The sequence below is a fragment of the Podarcis vaucheri genome, assembly GCF_965113315.1.
Source record: "Podarcis vaucheri genome assembly, chromosome: 5".
Classification (NCBI taxonomy): domain Eukaryota; kingdom Metazoa; phylum Chordata; class Lepidosauria; order Squamata; family Lacertidae; genus Podarcis; species Podarcis vaucheri.
In genome coordinates, this window is record NC_138763.1 from 22004685 (window position 1) to 22023868 (window position 19184).

Genomic DNA, 19184 nt, shown 5'->3' on the forward strand with positions numbered 1-19184 from the left:
TCTTTTGTCACAATGGACATTGCTAAATGTGAGAAGCCTATATGTCTATTATAATACATGCACACAGTGTATCTGGATAACTTAATTAGAAAATTAACATAAAAGAAAAGATTTTCTTCAGATGTAATGAGTGCCCAGTGTGCTTTGAAGTTAAAGGGAATAAAGCTTCAACCATTTTTGAATAGATCATTAAACTGAAAAGTTTATGAAATTTGAACATCTATAATCACCTCTGCTTCAGTTACTGAGAAGCAATAAAATTATTAGCTTAAAATCTATGAGGCTAATTATGTTTTAGATTTTCAGTTTTGCATTGCACATCAGGAAAGTTCAGTATATTGTGTCAATCAATTGCCTGTATATTAGGCATCTAGTTAGAGAAGTTCTCCATCATCCAATTTAACTATGCACACCAAATGCTGATATTTAGAGACCAGGAAGACTTGGAGACAAGATAGTCTGGCCTTTGGGATTACTATAGGCAGAAGGGGGATAAGCTCTCTCAATATGTCTGCTTTTGTCGGAATAAAAATTACATATCCCAATTCACTGACCTCAAGTTTTCAGGTTGTATTAAACCAGTGTTTCATACAGGAAGTATTTTAAAGCTTGCGAACATGTTTCTAGCACAAAACTTGTGGGGATCTCAAAAAGACTAACTGGAGGAAACAGAAGGCTACCAATGAATCAACCTACCAATGTTACAACCTAGGGTCACTCCATAAAAACATTTTTCTATGTAATGAAGGCATGATTGGTAATTTTTCTTCAAGTTAAGTCTTCAGTTGCAGGGGTACCTTCTGAATGTTGAAAGCTCAACATTTTAACCTAAAATGCTATCCCCCCTCCCAATAGTGCAGCTGCTACTAGGATGAGTAGAATGTAATCTTATGAACATCCATGGACATCTATTGAATATTGTATGGGATCTGCCTGCTGATGAGCAATTCAACTCCATTCCACACCATTTTGTTAGTGCTTCTCTCCGTATCAATCCATCAGAGAAACACTTGTCTACTATTTTTAAAATGCAATACACCAAAAGGCTAATCCTCTCCCCTAGATATCAGAGTTCTCCGTCTCAGGTGCTTGAACATGAAAGTATTTTTTTTTTGTAGGAAACTGAGGTGAACAGCAGTATCTATAGCTACTAGTAGGAAACATACATGTGCACCCACTTGTAAATGAAGCTTCAGTTCTTCAAGAATAGATAATTATTACTGGCTGATTTTGGACTAACCTCTTCCCACAAAACTAAATGTTATGAAGTAATAAAATTCACACAATCCAACATTGTGTCCCATGTTCAACTTTACCTACTCTGTGCAGAAAAGCTGATCTACTTAATAGGTATGTCCTATGTTTTCTCTGGTGTAAAAATGTCTTATTTTCTACTAATCTGGAACTACTACTTGATTCTAATAATAAACTATGTGTTTTGAGCTATGCATACACAACAGTTCAGTTTTAAGGATATTTTGGAAGTACCTTAACCATTCAGGGGAATAATTTGAGAGATACAAAGTACAAATGTCTCTCTTTCAGACTTGTCTAGTTATTAGGGTCCTATTGCTCTGTATATGCCAAATAACTGACTTGTTTTGGGTTGTACATATACCAGGGCTTGCGTATGTATCTGTATCTATCTCTCTATAAAAACAGTACTTTTAGTTCATCTAAATTTAATAGCTGAATTACCTTCTTCCTTTTTCTTCTTTGCTTCTTCTTCACTTCTTTCTTTAGCTTTTAATGCTTCATCAGCTTTTGCTAAAAATAAATAAAATGCTGATTAGTTGTTCAGTAATTAACATTTTTGATAAAACAACTTCTTATGAGGGATGGTCAGAAAGACACTTCTTGTGTCCGATGGAAAATGCAATTTACTGTGGACACAATAAGGGATTGTCTCAAGTCCCAACTTGTCCCTGTATAAAATACATACATGGTGCTCAAAGAAGAAACCATTAGAGCAGCTGAACATTTTCCTTAGACTATCTTTGAGGTATGTGGATGCTTTGAAGTATCCCACCACACATTTTCTTCCCAATACCTTTCCACTAGATAATAGACTGAAGCACTCATGGGCTCTATGTCTCCAGTGTTTGGGCTCCATAAGCAAAGCATGCCATACCCTGGTGCCCCCTTTGCAACTGGTCTGCTGGATGAAGAAACCTTGTACTGCTTCCTGTTTCCTTCTGTAGACATAACAGAGTTTCACTTGATGGATCAGGGCCTCTACATATATTTTTCTTCAGTGCAAGTCATAGAATCATAGAGTTGGAAGAGACCACAAGGGCCATCGAGTCCAACCCCCTGCCAAGCAGGAAACACCTTCAGAGCACTCCTGACATATGGTTGTCAAGCCTCTGCTTAAAGACCTCCAAAGTAGGAGACTCCACCACACTCCTTGGCAGCAAATTCCACTGTTGAACAGCTCTTACTGTCAGGAAGTTCTTCCTAATGTTTAGGTGGAATCTTCTTTCTTGTAGTTTGGATCCATTGATCCGTGTCTGCTTCTCTGGAGCAGCAGAAAACAACCTTTCTCCCTCCTCTATGTGACATCCTTTTATATATTTGAACATGGCTATCATATCACCCCTTAAGCTCCTCTTCTCCAGGCTAAACATGCCCAGCTCCCTTAGCCATTCCTCATAAGGCATCGTTTCCAGGCCTCTGACCATTTTGGTTGCCCAAAATGTCATAGCAGCAGCATTTAATTCATGTTATTACAGCATCTTCTAAGAAGAGTCTCCTTTCCTTTAGAAACAGCTTCCCTTATTACTTAATTATCTACAAGTTGCTCAACTGCAGGGGTTTTAAACACTTTACTACAGATGTTAAAGAAGATTAAAAATATACAGCACAGTAACAAGGGACTATCAATATACTCTGTAAATTAATTAAATTTCTGTTCTAGCACATCATTTATTCCAAAGCGTTAATGTCTCAAAGGGGCCATTCTCTTTTATTGCCATCTCACTGCCTGATGAGTGAACTTGGAATAAGTCTCTAATAGCATTATAGTTGATGAAATATTAAGTTTTTAAAAGTACTGCCATGTCGAAAGATGAAGAACCAAAACGTGGGTAGTTAGACTTTAGACCAGCCCTTAATATGTAATAAATCCATTATATGCCTAGTATACCGGCTGTTTTGCTCTACGTTAGTTTGCTGCACCAATACATTAGTTATATGAATATTCAATTGACATAGTGAGTATGAAGTACATGAATGACACATGACCACAACTTTCAAAGTCTAATGTCTCTTTGTATTTAGTAGCTACACCTTCTTGAAATATACAATTTAAATACTGATGCTCTGAAATGATAGAAGCAATTACAGAGACATCTGTTTCCATTTCCAAGCTTTTAGACACACTTAGGCTACATTTAAAGTCATGAAATATTAAAACTTTTCTGCCAGCAATATCTTTACAAGAATCTATTAAATTAGATAATAAAAACAAACCACTGATAACTGTAAAGACTTTTACTTCATTTACACTTTATTCTCCCTAGTAGCAGGATAAGGATAATAGAAATTCCATTTAAATTCAATTTTGGTTATACATGTAATTGTAGCTATACCCCTTGAGTCATGTAAAATGCTCAGCTTATGTTTCTTTCAAATTATCCTGCTCAGATTCACATTCCACTCCTTACAACCATCTTCAATATGTATTAGCAAAGCTCATTAGACTGAAATTTAATAATGCAAACATTAGGTGGGTCTCAAGATCCTCCATTATCAACACAAGATGGATTGCTTATATATAGCTCTTAGGCTAACCAGGCAAAATTTAGATTCAATAAACTACGAGGCTTAAATTTGATTTATTTATTTCTCTATGCCAGTTTGTTCTTCATAACTGATTTGTTCCCTGCATAGGAACAGTTCATCATATTTTTGAAAGATAGCAAAATTATAAGTTTAAAAGAGAGAATGTTATCTCATAGTTAGGCATGTGTTTCTGTGTAACCTATACTTCGTTAATTTTCTTGACTTCTATGTACCAGTAGGAATTTTTAAGGTATTTTAAAGGAGATGCTTATTTTCCTTTCTTGGCCCATTATTTGAGCATGGTAGCAAATGCATAACATCCTAAAATGTTTTAATATGGCCCATAAATGGAGATGCTCAGCCTAGCCCACTTAGAAGAATATTCCAGCGAAACAACTGCTTCCAAGTGAATGTGCTGAGGAATTACACATAATCTATTTTGAGAAGTTTAAGATGTCACAGTTTAAAATCAGGAGAATAAACATTTTTGTTTTTCTTTCAGTGCAATACTGGAAAAATACTGTGTGCATGCAAAACTTCTAAACCAAATATTCCTGTGTTGAATTCATAAAACAGTTATTTGGAATTCAAAAGAGCAAACTGTTCCTGAAATCTATTATCCTTGCACTACTGTGTTCCATGAGACTGCTAAATCAGGGCATGTCTGCATTGCTGCTTTCTGTATGTTTCTCATTAGCTATCATCCAGAAGGATAGGCATATTTTTTCCATCTCAAGGATTATCAACAGGGTAAGGAGACAAGTTTTAGAAATTCCACACCAACATTTTGAAGATAATTAAAGGGCCACTGAACAACCAGCACTAGCCTTCAAAACCTACACCTTAAAGAGGAAGTTGGTTGTCCATATAACATACAACTAATCAACTGTAAAACCGTATGGGGATGTGCCTTTTGTTTCAGGTTATGATAAGCTAATTTTGTCTCATGTGGCCTGTGTTCTCAGCAAATCACTCCTCCACAATGACATGTGACTATCCAGCCACATATCAGCAACTGAGGAGTGATGTGCTAACAGCCTGTAGCAGGTATGAGCAGACTCCAGGATGGCTTTTGTTTTTGTTTTAACTAGAACCACAAAACCTACCAACCAGAGTCTGGTGCAAAATACAAGGGTTTTGATTACCAGAACTGAACTAAAGGCCTTAATTCTCTCAAAAAACAAAAACAAAAAACAAAAAAACCCCACTCCAATTTATCCTGCTCCCATTCCACACACAACTTTATTCAATTCAGCAGCCTACTTTGCTATTGCCATTGTTAGAAATCCTTGCTGATACTTCAGATCACCCAAAGATCTAGTGGTGAATCCTGATCTACTTTTTGCCCACCTGGGGTCTAGAGCTTCTCAATAAAAGTCATGGTTACTTTTGTGTTTTTGAATTACAGGATACAGTGGTGCCCCGCAAGACGAATACCTCGCAAGACGGAAAACTCGCTAGACGAAAGAGTTTTCCGTTTTGGAGGTGCTTCGCAAAACGAATCTCCTATGGGCTTGCTTCGCAAGACGAAAATGTCTTGCGAGTTCCTGCGGGTTTTCCCCCCTCCCCCCTTTTTCTAAGCCGCTAAGCCACTTATCAGCTGATCCGATAAGCCGATAAAAGCCGCTAATAGCTCTAATCCGCTAATCCGTCAATGGGCTTGCTTCGCAAGACGAAAAAACCGCTAGACGAAGAGAATCACAGAAGGGATTCTTTTCATCTTGCGAGGCACCACTGTATTTGAGAACAGTCATAACAACAACCAAAAACACATTTCAATTCATTTCATCTTTTTCTGACCTGTAACACTTTAATGACGTAAGATTTTTACTGGTTATAGATGGCATCCAATTGCTGTCCTTCTACAATTTAAATGCATCTGCCAGCAGTACAGGGATTGAGTCAATTTCTCCCCATAGCTAAATACCTCAAAACATGGCCCATCTGCTCCAGAGGGTACTCCAATCATCTAGAGCAAATTGGGAGGATTGGGGGGGGGGAATTGCAGAAAATGGCCTCTCCTCCCATTTCACCAACAGATGTCTTCCATCACCAGAAGGACACCAGTTGGGTGTCACTGTCAGAAAAACGATCAAGTATTGCAGGTCAGGCAATTGAAATGGTCCTCATTGCCACCCAGATCAGCCCAGCTGGATATATTTTAAAAGCCCTTAAGAAGATATGAACATTATCATACAAAAATATTATCTCACCCTAACCAACTTTCTAAAAGTATAATGAAGCATAAGACAATGTACTCTAACATCCATAAATAGGCTAAATCCCACCAAAACAGTTGCCTAACACTTGCTAAGCAGTGTGAATCAAGTTCAGCTGGCCTTAAAAGGTAAAGGTAAAGCTACCCCTGCCCATACGGGCCAGTCGTGTCCGACTCTAGAGTTGTGCGCCCATCTCACTTAAGAGGCCAGGGGCCAGCGCTGTCCGGAGACACTTCCGGGTCACGTGGCCAGCGTGACAAAGCTGCATCTGGCGAGCCAGCGTAGCACACGGAAACGCCGTTTACCTTCCCACCAGTAAGCGGTCCCTATTTATCTACTTGCACCCAGGGGTGCTTTCGAACTGCTAGGTTGGCAGGCGCTGGGACCGAGCAACGGGAGCGCACCCTGCCGCGGGGATTCGAACCGCCGACCTTTTGATCGGCAAGTCCTAGGTGCTGAGGCTTTTACCCACAGCGCCACCCACGTCCCTTCAGCTGGCCTTAATGGTCACCTATTATCTTCAATCATCTCTAAACTCCTCCAAGTCCTTTCACACATGTAGAGAACTAGAGTGGTCGTGAGAAAGGAACTGCAATCCAGAAGAGGCTCTTGCTGGAGGAATGGGCTTTTTACCAATTTCCCCCTTTCTTTTGCAGCCCCTGCACCACCATTTACATTGTAATAGTTTTTGGAAAGTCCAAGAACACTTCCCAAGAAGCTGAGACAGACCTTAGCTTGGCAGAAGTCATTCTAATTATTCTTCGGCAAGACTTGTTCTTCCATACATAATTTTATCTTTAATACTGCTTTTTACCAGTTTACCCAAAACACATAATTAAGTAGCATATAATTTCCTGGATCACCTCTGCTCCTTGAATAGCTTCTTATAAATCTGGGTTACATTAGCTGATTCATATCACCAGTTTCATATGGGAGAAGAAGGACCCAGGTTCCAAACTAACCATGGTTTTAAAGGTCAAAAACAAAGCTTTGAATTGTGCACAGAAACTCAGAGTCTAAGAAGATATTTAATAGGTGTAATGTGATCAGACTTGCATGCCCCAGTCAGCAATCAAGTTGCCATGGTCTAAAAATAGAAACTGAGGGAAGAGCCTTGACTCCCAGTACATTTCTGAGCACAATTCAAAGACCTTTAAAGTCCTAAATGGCCTCGGCTCAGTATACCTGAAGGAGCATCTCCACCCCCATTATCCAGCCCGGATACTGAGGTCCAGTGCCAAGGGCCTTCTGGCGGTTCCCTCGCTGCAAGAACCAGGCAGAGGGCCTTCTCGGTTGTGGCATCTGCCCTGTGAAACACCCTCCCAGCAGATGTCAAGGCAACAAAGAACTATTTTACTTTTAAAAGACAACTGAAGGCGGCCCTGTTTAGGGAAGTTTTTAATGTTTAATGCTGTATTGTGTTTTTAATATTCAGTTGGCAGCCACACAGGGTGGCTGGGGAAACCCAGCCAGATGGGCGGGGTATAAATAAATTATTATTATTATTATTATTATTATTATTATTACTCCTACATGGCAAGAAGATAAACCCATTATGAAATAGAAATTATGGGTTGAATCAAACTAAGAGATACTATGAGGAGACCTAATGAAATCAATGGACATGACTGACTTTAAGTGCAGCAATTTCAATGGGTCTACTTTGAGTATGGCTTGGAATACAATCCAGGTTATCTGATTTAGCTATTGTCTACTGCAAAGGGTACAAATTAGATATTAAAATTTAATCAGCAGCAACAGCAGCAATATTTTTTGAAACGCTTATATCTCGGCTTGTAAATTGAAAGAAACTGATTTACAAAGCATCTTTGCCCCTTTACTTGGTTGCTTCCTTAGGTCACAGCACAGTAATAATTATATATCAGAATTATACATACACACAAGTCTGAACATGCCCTAGGATAAAGAAATGTTGGAGGTGATTTTTGTCATTATTGAAAAAATGACTGGTCAAAATCTTTACCCTCAATTTGTATGGTTATGTAAAACCAGTAATTTCCACAGAAGACTGAAAAATTATCATTTATTTTCTCACAGTAACTGTAATGTCTATCAGTTGTTATGGGGTGAGGGCAAGGGAGAAAAACCTCTATATTTCAGTGGCTATTATAAATTTGTGTAAATGAACAAACTGACTAATTTTGTTCAGAGACAAGGAAGGTTGACAGGCTAATAACATTTTGATTGAAAAATTAATTTTATTAGGTATGGGACCTTGAAGGATTCTATAAAACCCTTGGGTGCAATTTAAGAAACTCATGAAATATGTTGTTTGATTGGTATTTTTAGGTTGCTTACAAAAATGTGAATTATGTTCTTTATATTTCACTTTATGAAAATATGTACATAATCATGAGTGGATTTAATTATTTGACTCTGTGTGGATAAGTAGGTGCCATGGAAGAGAGACTGCACAATGGAGGATTTGTGGAAACCATGGGTGGTGATAATTCTTGTTGGAGGCAAAGAAAGCCATCTGACATTGGCCAAACTTGGTGAGGAGTTGCCGAAAAACTAATGAGTGTAGTTGTTATTACTCTGGAGGCTCAACCAATACACCTGAGGATTCAAGAGGCCTGAAATGTGCTTGGCCAGGTGTAGGCAACCCAAGGCCCGGGTGCAGCCCAGTTGCCTTCTCAATCCGTCCCGAGGACGGTCCGGGAATCAGCATGTTTTTACATGAGTAGAATGTGTCCTTTTATTTAAAATACATCTCTGGGTTATTTGTGGGGCATAGAAATTTGTTCATTCCCCTCCCCATATAGTCCAGCCCCCCACATGGTCTGAGGGACGGTGGACCGGCCCACGGCTGAAAAAGGTTGCTGACCCCTGTCCTTGGCTGTGACTGACTAGATGTTGTGTTCCACCCAGTCCAAAAGGAGGTCCTGAGATCAAGGGCCTCCTTGTCTGTAAATATTGGATTTTGCTGTGGTTGATGCTCATTGATGCTTCTGCAGGAGACCACTGACCTTGGTTAACCAGATCTTTGCAGTGAGCTCCAAACCCTGTGGCTGGCTTTCAAGCTGATCGTTGTTCTTGGAGGTTCGTGAAAGGGAGAGCTCTTCTGAAGATTGAATCTGACTGTCCACCATTGCAAGGCTCAGCTTGATGTATAGATGTCTGCTCAATGTGATGTTCCTTTGGTATGGAAGAGTGGGCATAGTGCTTCGCCCATGGAGTGATGTGTGTTGCTGAGAGGCCCAGGTCATGGGCCATGAACATGAGGTCCCGCTTCTTGGATTTGATGAGAGACTGAGCTTCTGAACTGATTTTTTCTATTCTTCCCAGGGAGAGGAAGGCCAGGCCTTTGGAAATTAGTCTCTGTAGAGCGAGCCCAGATTAGCAGGTCTAGCTAAGGAAAGATGTGCATGCCCTGGATGTGGGGGTGGGCTATCAGGGAGATCATTATCTTGGTAAACGTGGGGGGTGGGGATGGAGGCCAAACCAAATGGGAGGGTTCTGAACTGGTAATGTGTGTTTCCAATAGCAAAATGTTGCTGTGTGGAGAATAATTGGAATGTGTGGGTAGGTTTCCTGGAGATCTATTGATGTGAGTAGGTCTTGGGAGTGGAGATTTTCAATGATGGAGGAAAGAGTCTTCATATTGAACTTTCTGTAGGCTACCCATTGGTTTAGGAATTTCTGATCTAGAATGCCCCCCAGTGCAGATAGTCATTGTTGTTGCTGGCGGTTAGACTTGCTCTGATTGGGTATGTTGTTTTGCTGGAATATGTTGGAGACTCTGGGCTTGTTCAACGATCTGTTAGGCTTAAAACCTCTATTTCTGCCTTGCTGGCAGAAATTACAAAAGGACATACAACTGCATTACCTGAGAGGATAATTTATCTGTTTTCTAACATTTGTATCCCACTTTTCTACCATAAGACATTCAAAGTGGATTATCAAAAATATAAAGATCTAATTATTTTCAATGAAAACAATAAAAAATGAACTCAAAAAGCAGCATGGTAATTACCAACCACACTTAAAAATGCAACAGTTTCCAATTTAAAAAAAAACAACACAGTGAAGGCCAGTAACACAGTCTCTGCGTGTAGGCATACAATATAACAAACAGAATACAAAACAAAAAGAGGAGGAGAGGGGGAGGGAGAGAGAGAGAGAGAGAGAGAGCAAGAGAGAGAACAGGAATGCCAGTCTTTGCAGCTAACCAAAAGGTTAATAGGGCCAGGACAAACCACCCTAGAGAAGGTGTCCCAAGTTCTAGATTGCATTATGGAAAAGGCCCTCCTGTGGTCACACAACATACATCTGACAATGTAAGATGATTGATCTCAGTGCTCTTAAGGAAGGAGGTTATCTTTGACATATGCTGGTTCTAGCCCTTTTAGAGCTGCAAATGTCAAGGCTGGCACCTTGCTTTGAGCCCAGAAACAAACTGGTAACCAACACAGATAATATAAGACGAAAGTAACATGATCTCATCAACAGACCCTGGCAGCTGCGTTTTAGACCAACTTGAGTTTCCAAACTAAAGCTCATTTGCAGTAATCTAACTTAGAAATCACAAGGCCACAAATAACTGAAACAGGATTTATTTCTCCAGAAAAGGGTCTAACTGGCATACAAGCTGAAACTGGTAAAAGATGCTCATAGCTCCTGCTGCTACCTGGTCAGCCAGGGCTATAAAGAGCAACAACCCCTGACAAGCTATGAAACTAATTATGAACTCTGAAACATGTAGATCTATAACATTGAATTTTAAAGCTTTGTAAAAATTTATTACTATTGTGTTCAATATTCAAAAACAATATTATTATGTGGCTATTTCCAGACTGACTGAAACGCACTGAATTCCTTTCACGCATTTTTTTCGACTGTGAAACTAAGTAGAAACATTTACATATCGAGATCCCCGGACTTTTTCTTAAGCTGATAGTATAATCACTTGATTCAGATGGATGTGCCACTAGAGGTACCAATAAGCCTCCAGAACATTAGAAAACTATGAACATGTTGAGTACGCCACAGTATAAATAAATATAAATGGTTTTATGGCCTTACAGCTAACAGCAAATATGTGAATAATCTTTAATTGAAAGGACAAAAAAATGGAAGAAACTCTGGAACAGACAAGTAACTTTTTCAATAGCACATCTTCCAAGATGTACATATAATGTTTTCCAGAATTTCCTTGAGAATAAATAAGATTGGTCATTATTAAAGATTTCACAAAGGCTCCATCCCTGAAAGACAGCCAGCATTAATGCTATTATTAGTCATATATAAACACATCTCATTAAATACATCCCCTTAACAGTAAAGTGTGGTTTGCAACATGGACCTTAATTAATGTTTTGATTATCGTTATGCATTTATTTATTTTAGCTATTGTGTGCTGCCCTGAAATGCTGATGGGTGAAGGGTGATTAATAAAATGAACTAGTAAATAACATGCAGCATTATTTATACAACAGACATTAAATATCCATCTGAAGCACAGAATTCAGGAGAATGAAAAACAAACAAAGCTAATAACGATACATACTCTTACACAAACCTGCATGTATTTATACGTCTCTCTATAGCTCTAAGAAGAAATAAATTAGCCACACAACATACAGGGGTGGTATGTACAAAACACCCAGACCTGCTCCCAAAATGAGTAGTACAAGAATAGGTTTCACCTACCTATTTTTACTGAACCTGAAGTCTGATTTTCTGGAATATGCAGAAGAGAGTCTCCATCCCCAATGTGTTTCAGAAGAACAGTTATTTACATTTTGCCTGATTCACAGCCCAGTCCTATGCCTGCTTGCACAGAAATCATTCTCATCGAATTTGATGGGGCTTCCTATCCAGGAATTTATGCACAGGATTACAGCTTTGGTGTTTTAAAAACCATTAAACTTTGTTTTCCTCAGAAAAGCTGTGGTATAGGTTGTTGATCATCACTTCACAAAGTAGACGATACATCGATTGTATCTACACTTTCACTTGAACGTACAAGAGTAATCAGAATTTAATGCCTCAACTGGTTTCATTCCAGCTGCAGTGCACAAAGTACAGGTGCAGGGCTTGAAGCTAAAAACTAATTCTGAGTTATGTAGATAAATCCTCCAGAGAAGTATTATGTTGATATAAATCAGCACAAATATAAACTACTTGATCTGGAGTGCCACAGGAGTTTTCTGCACAAACTGCATGTCTGCATATTATTTACAAATAGAATTATTTCCCAATATCTATATAGTGTTCTATTCAGAAAAGGTAATTTAAAACTATGAATTGCTTTTTTTCTTTTATAGACTAAAAATGAAAGATTAAGCGCTTTTCCAGAAATCTATTAAAAGTAACAGTTGTATTAAAACTTCTCCTGTTTCAGACTTCGTATTTGGAAAAGTGAAAAACATTATATCTGAAGACACAACAATATTATGTTGAGGGACCTACAGTATAGCCATACCAAATCTTTGGTTCTATTTTAATGACTTTCTTCTAGTTTCTGTTGATGTAATCATTAAGGTGTCACTCAGAAAATCGAATATTCACTAGATGGCGCAACTAGAATAATTTATATCTTTATTTAACCATGCTGTGTCTGTCTACAGGAATGAAACAAATGAGATAACGCATAAAGCACTCATTATTGGGGGTTTGTCTAATCCTGAAGCATTAAGTTGAAATGAAACCTTTTGATCTACTTGTCCCACGGATGATTTCAGCTAAGAAAATACATGCTGGAATAAAATTATGCTAAACCAAAGGATGGTTTTAATAAGAATATGTTACTTTTATTTAAACTGGCATTAGAAAAAAGTGGCTCTTCAAAGAAAGCAAGTGTGATTCATTTCAATTCTATTTCTTGAAGGTTAACTGATTATAATTTTAAAATGTTGCTGAAAAAATTCTTTTAAAGACTTGCTTTTACCTTGAATCAATGACTAACAATAATAATTACCAAAAAAACAAAGATTAACAGTATTTATGTGTTGATAACACAATATATCCTTCTGGGAACTAATAGCACCAAAAACCATAAGGAATGATAAACTGTTTTAATTTCAGCTAAGTACTCAAAGATGGGTACATTACATCTAATCGTTTTTGTTTTTCTGCTAATACTATTTACTTTGTTATTACTTTGTACCATAAGTCAAGAATGTGGGGATAAAATTTGTGTTTGCAAACTATTCAGAACTACAGTACAAGGTATTTTAATTAGCTGGGGATTAGCAGAGGCATCCTAAACTTTTATTGTGAACATATATAGTCCAATTAATTACTGAGGACTGTATTTATAAGAATAAAATATTTAATTCTGGTAAAAAGAAAACTGGAATAACTGTTGATTTTAGCCTTTTGGTGAAGCCAGTGTGCCAGTCAAAACAGGCAACTCTCATTAGTGTTGAACAGCAGAAGAGCATTACAAACATACTGTGAGAGAAGCGGCTATGAATAAGAGCATTTTCCATTTCATGGAAAATAGTAAAACAAATGCTGTTAGTGAACCCCTCCATCCCAAATTAACAGTCTGCAGGCATATTTAGTTGCACTATTTTTCTTGCTTTCTTTTTACTTACATTAAAATGAACTTTCTTTTTTACACTTCTAAAACATTTAAACAACTCTCTAAAATGCAAAGCACATTCTCCTATTACTTGCAAGGCATTACCTAATTTACATACCATTTTCTGTAATATATTACATGTATCAGGGCTTCTAAAATGTTTCCCCCAAAAAAACTATTCATAGAGGAACTCTCAGGTTATTACATTGTCAAAAAAAAAAATCTGCATACACTTCTAAAATCATATATTACATATGTATATCTTCCTGCACAGCTCTATTGTCCATTCACAATGCAAACATTTTCATAACCCTTAGTAATATTGTTAGGACAAAGAACAATGGTAAGGGTATGATGCTGTGTAATACCTTAAGTGGTTCTGTGTGTATTCATTTATGTATTTGAATTTGTCTGATATTACTTCAAAACCATGAATAAGTGAAAGATCATCTATAAAAATTTATTCAGTTTCACTATTCTAAATTAGTTATTTCATGTAAATTACAGTGAATGTCCAAAAGCACACGGGAATTCTAACAACCTTGCACATATCTGGTGAATGCCTGAGAAATGCAGATTGCCCATCACTTGTCTGTCACGTAATGGTTATTGTTAACATTCACTAGTGAATCTTCATAATTTGAACATTTACTAGATGAGTGTTGGATTCCCCTGTGGTTGTCAATAGTTTTTTGCTTTCAAGAAATCCACTGTGTTATGTACACTTTTAAAATTTATTTATTTTTTAAAATGATGTGTTACCTTCCAGGGTAAACCACACCCAACACAGCTTGTAACAAAACCATAGTAGATGGTATAAAATAAGTACAAAGGACAAAATATAAAAAAGTCCAGAATTATTTCATTATCAGCTATATACAAACACACTTTTAAAAATAAACTAAAACAATGCATTGTGTTTCTAAAGGGCAGCAATTATTTTTCTTCCCAACAGTTCTCAGGAAAGTTTATGTCTTATAAAGGTGAACTCTTTGAAGTGGTGCCTTGCAGTGGGTTTTATACTACATTTTATTAAAGAAAAAAGTTAGTAAACTCTGATTGCACTAACAAAAATGTGACATTTTAAAATACAACAGTTTCTAAATGTGATTGCCCAATATACATTAAATATAGGCATGAACAAAAATTTATATATTTTTGGAGATGTAGAAATATGTACAGAACTTCCAGCTGCAAAATATGAAAAGATACTTTTACAGCTAAATACGACAAACTTCTCTAGAGAAACTGCAGATTTACCGGAATATTAGCATGCTAATCATAGATCAGCAGAGGAGGGGAAAGGTACCAAAAAAAAAAAAAAGACAATGATTGTTAGGAAGGAATCAGTAACAATTGACAGATAAAGCTCTGTAATAGCAATCAAGAGCAACCTCCCCAAAGACTCTCTAAATCCTGGTTACTGCCTACTGTATTAAGACTGTGTTTCTCATCACTTAATGCTTATTTTCATCACTTTGCTTAAAATATTGATAATCAATTAGGGCTACGTCTGTTTTGCCACAGAATCTGTGTCACAGTCTATCAGACTGTCAGGGCCAATTCAATCCTCATTCAAAGTTAATTTTTTCTTCATAAATCTGCCTTTGGAGGAGTCATTAGGCGCAGAACATAGCCTGAGGTGCAATCACCTATTCTCTTTCATTAGTGGCAGGCAGAGAAGGTGAGGGAGATTATTAGAACTTTGGAATGATCACAAAGCAGCGTGCTGCCTGTCAGATCCCCCCAACATTTAATTCATCTAGCCAACTCACCAGCACTGTTGCCAACAGTTTTAAATGGACATTATTCATGAACATCTGTGACATGCTGAATATTCCGAGCTACAAATGATGAAAAAGCAGTGCCCCGTTTGACTTTAAAATTAATTCTATGGTCAAAACAATTAAGAATATAACTAACGTGCTTTCTGATTTTATTTTTAGCTATTGTTTTCCCTTATACTTCAGAAAGAAACCTATTTATGAAAAAAATGTTTTTAAAATAAGTGCCACCTTATAAACTCTGTGCTGAAAACCAAAAATATTATACACAATCGTACGCAAGGTAAAATCAACACAATGTTTTCTTTACCAAGGAAGTGACTAATTTTCATCAGGTTGTTTTTACAGATTATGTAATTAGCTAGCTGCACTATTGGGTTTGTTGATATGATGCTAAAGGGTTGCCAAATGAAATGACATATTTGATTTTAAGACAATGCCATATTAAGTTACAGTGTACTTTTCTCAGCATATAACAATCAGTTATAGTCGATGAGAACAGATCTTCCAAGTCAAATATATTACATTTATTACTTCTTACTCTGGTTATAGATACAAAAACAGAAATACAAGTAGGCATTTGGTAGACATTATAACGCGAAGAAGAAGAAGAAGAAGAAGAAGAAGAAGAAGAAGAAGAAGAAGAAGAAGAAGGCGGCCATAATCACATTCCTGCTTCATTTTGGGTTTTTTAAAATGAAAACTGTTTAAGATAAAAAAGCTGAATTCACTTTTTAAAAGACTAATTTGAAACTTTTGAGTTCTTAAACTCGAGACTTTAGAATGAGCATACAAAAACAAAATAACGAATGTATAAAAAGACCCCCCAAAACCCCCAAACCTGTAGAATTTATTTGACACGAAAAGGGCATTTGGAGACCAATGAAATAGGGTACAAGAGTTTAATCAACTAGAGAACCTAAAAAGAACACATCCCACAAGGGTGTCTTTGAAATTTACAAAAAACTGTTTCTTAAAAGTTTAAATTGGATTTTCGATCACCCATTTTTATTTGCTTTACTATAAAGCAGTTTGCACATGGGCAACCAAATTTCCTCTGAATGTGATATGCGTCAGCTACCACACACCCCTTTCTTTTTGGATGAAAGGACTGTGGAAGTTTCTGTCTTCCTTTAACTGCACTTTGTCTTTTCAACTTACATGGCAAACTATGGTTAGCACAACACTGATTTCAAACAAGGCAACTTCAAACCATGGGTTTCTGAAGCTAGCTTATTTTAATTAACCATAGTTATAAATATATAAAATGCCAGGGTTCAGTACTGATCAAGTAAAGTAGCTGGAGCTGATGCTGGTTGGAGTGGAATGGCAAGGGAGTTAGGAAAAGGACTGGGGAAGCCTGAAGGGGCCAGGAGCAGAGCAGCAGCAAAGTTTGGCATCTGAAGGGAAGCAGAAGAAGCAACCCAGGAACTTATGTCCCTGGAGCTACTGGCAAGTGGAGCTACTGTCAAGTGACAGCTGGTTCTTGTGAATCGAAGGTGACAGTTGTCGCTGGATCAGGTTGAAAACCAGAGTTGAAATCCTGTGAGAAGTCTGAAGGACTCCAAAGTGAAGGAAGTAAGGACCAAGTTGGAATTTACATCTAAAGTGTAGTGAGTTGTATGCTAGCTGGAGGAGGAGAGTGGTGGAGTAATTCGAAAGGGCTGAATTTGGGGAATAAAACTGTAACCTCACAAGCCACATTCTTAAAGGGATAGTAAGCATAGTGCTTATACAGTGCTATTTTAAGTTGCAGTAACTAAGTAGAACCACAAGAACTAATCCTTTAAACCAGGCTTCCTCAACCTCAGCCCTCCCGATGTTTTTGGCCTACAACTCCCATGATCCCTAGCTAGCAGGACCAGTGGTCAGGGATGATGGGAATTGTAGTCTCAAAACATCTGGAGGGCCAAGGTTGAGGAAGACTGCTTTAAACAAACATTAAAGGTAAAGGTAAAGGTACCTCTGCCTGTACGGGCCAGTCTTGCCAGACTCTAGGGTTGTGCGCTCATCTCACTCTATAGGCCGGGAGCCAGCGCTGTCCGCAGACACTTCCGGGTCACGTGGCCAGCGTGACAAGCTGCATCTGGCGAGCCAGCGCAGCACACGGAACGCCGTTTACCTTCCCGCTGGTAAGCGGTCCCTATTTATCTACTTGCACCCGGAGGTGCTTTCGAACTGCTAGGTTGGCAGGCGCTGGGACCGAACGACGGGAGCGCACCCCGCCGTGGGGATTCGAACCGCCGACCATGCGATCGGCAAGTCCTAGGCGCTGAGGTTTTACCCACAGCGCCACCCGCGTCCCACGTCCCACGTAAAGGAAGACTGCTTTAAACAAACATTACGCTCTATTAATATTGAGAATAATAAGCTTCAATAAATTTATAGTGCCTCATTTGTAACTTTAAGGCTAGTTCTCTGGTCTGTGCTGTCCCCAGAGAGAATGAAGAGGCACAGGGTTCTGCAAGGGAGAAGACAGGAAGGGCAAGTGCTTTGCAGCTTTGAAGCCAAGGGCTTGCTTCTACGTTTTGGCAATGTAAGTCTACTCAGGCATTTTCTTCTTCTTCCACTCCATTTAAAATTAAAATTAAATAATTTAAAATGAGTAAGAATAAACAGAATATACAAATATACAATTCCCATCAACCACAGCCGGGATAGCCAATAGTCAGAAATCATAGATGTTGGAGTCTGGCAACATCATATTAGCCACCTTTGATCTATGTTATGATCTCCAAAAATGCTAGCATCTGGAATGTTGAGAAACTCCCACATGATTAGCAAACTGCAGGAACTATTCACCCTTTATAGGTATATTCTACTTATTTTGTTTGCCAAATGATGTTGTGGCCTTTTGTTTTCCAACCAGACCCCGTTTTTTCCTCTTCAGTGTGGCAGCAACAAGTCAAATACACTATTTTACAATCTCCTCATTAAATTTGACAGATGACGTTTCTCTTTGCAGTTAACAACCAAATTTAACCTGACAGTTTTCCTGCAAACGTGAACTGTCTTATGCTAAAGCATGAACCTTACTTTCATCTGCCATTTTAAAAATGTCAGGTATCCATACAAATGAAAATCATACAGATGACAAAAGACTTTGACTATGTAAAAGAAACACATACAAATAAGATGTAGAAAATATATTTCTTCATCAAAATATACTACATGAACATATGTGAAATATATTTGTATATGAACATGATAGTAGTATAACCAGCTAACAACTCTGCAATTAAGAAGTATGTGATCATCCACTATTATCAGAGATGTGTGCATATGAAACATAAGTTATAAATTATAGCTTATATTTCACAAGCAGAAATGTGTTCTGGCTGTCACCAGAAATCCATATTGGAATTCTTGCTATTCAATTTTGCAGTTAACATTCTAAAGGCAGCGCTAAAAAGCTGAACTAAATGTATATAGCAATTGAGGTTTCTAGGTGATGTAAAAGTACTCTTACAATTATCATACCCTATGAATTAGTCCCGTGGGACGCGGGTGGCGCTGTGGGTTAAAGCCTCAGCGCCTAGGGCTTGCCGATCGAAAGGTCGGCGGTTCGAATCCCCGCGGCGGGGTGCGCTCCCGCTGCTCGGTCCCAGCGCCTGCCAACCTAGCAGTTCGAAAGCACCCCCGGGGGCAAGTAGATAAATAGGTACCGCTTACCAGCGGGAAGGTAAACGGCGTTCCGTGTGCGGCTCTGGCTCGCCAGAGCAGCGTTGTCACGCTGGCCACGTGACCCGGAAGTGTCTCCGGACAGCGCTGGCCCCTGGCCTATAGATGTGAGATGGGCGCACAAACCCCAGAGTCTGTCAAGACTGGCCCGTTCGGGCAGGGGTA

At 38.4% G+C, this 19184-nt stretch overlaps 1 protein-coding gene across 3 annotated transcripts in view; it reads right to left on the reverse strand.

The window, feature by feature from the left end:
• Positions 1-19184, reverse strand: part of RSRC1 (arginine and serine rich coiled-coil 1) — a 165981-nt gene that overhangs the window by 34767 nt on the left and 112030 nt on the right. For all 3 annotated transcript variants that reach the window (XM_082224561.1, XM_082224559.1, XM_082224560.1), the window contains one exon: positions 1699-1767. In XM_082224561.1, coding sequence (XP_082080687.1) covers positions 1699-1767 — 69 coding nt within the window. The remainder of the gene's footprint in view (positions 1-1698; positions 1768-19184) is intronic.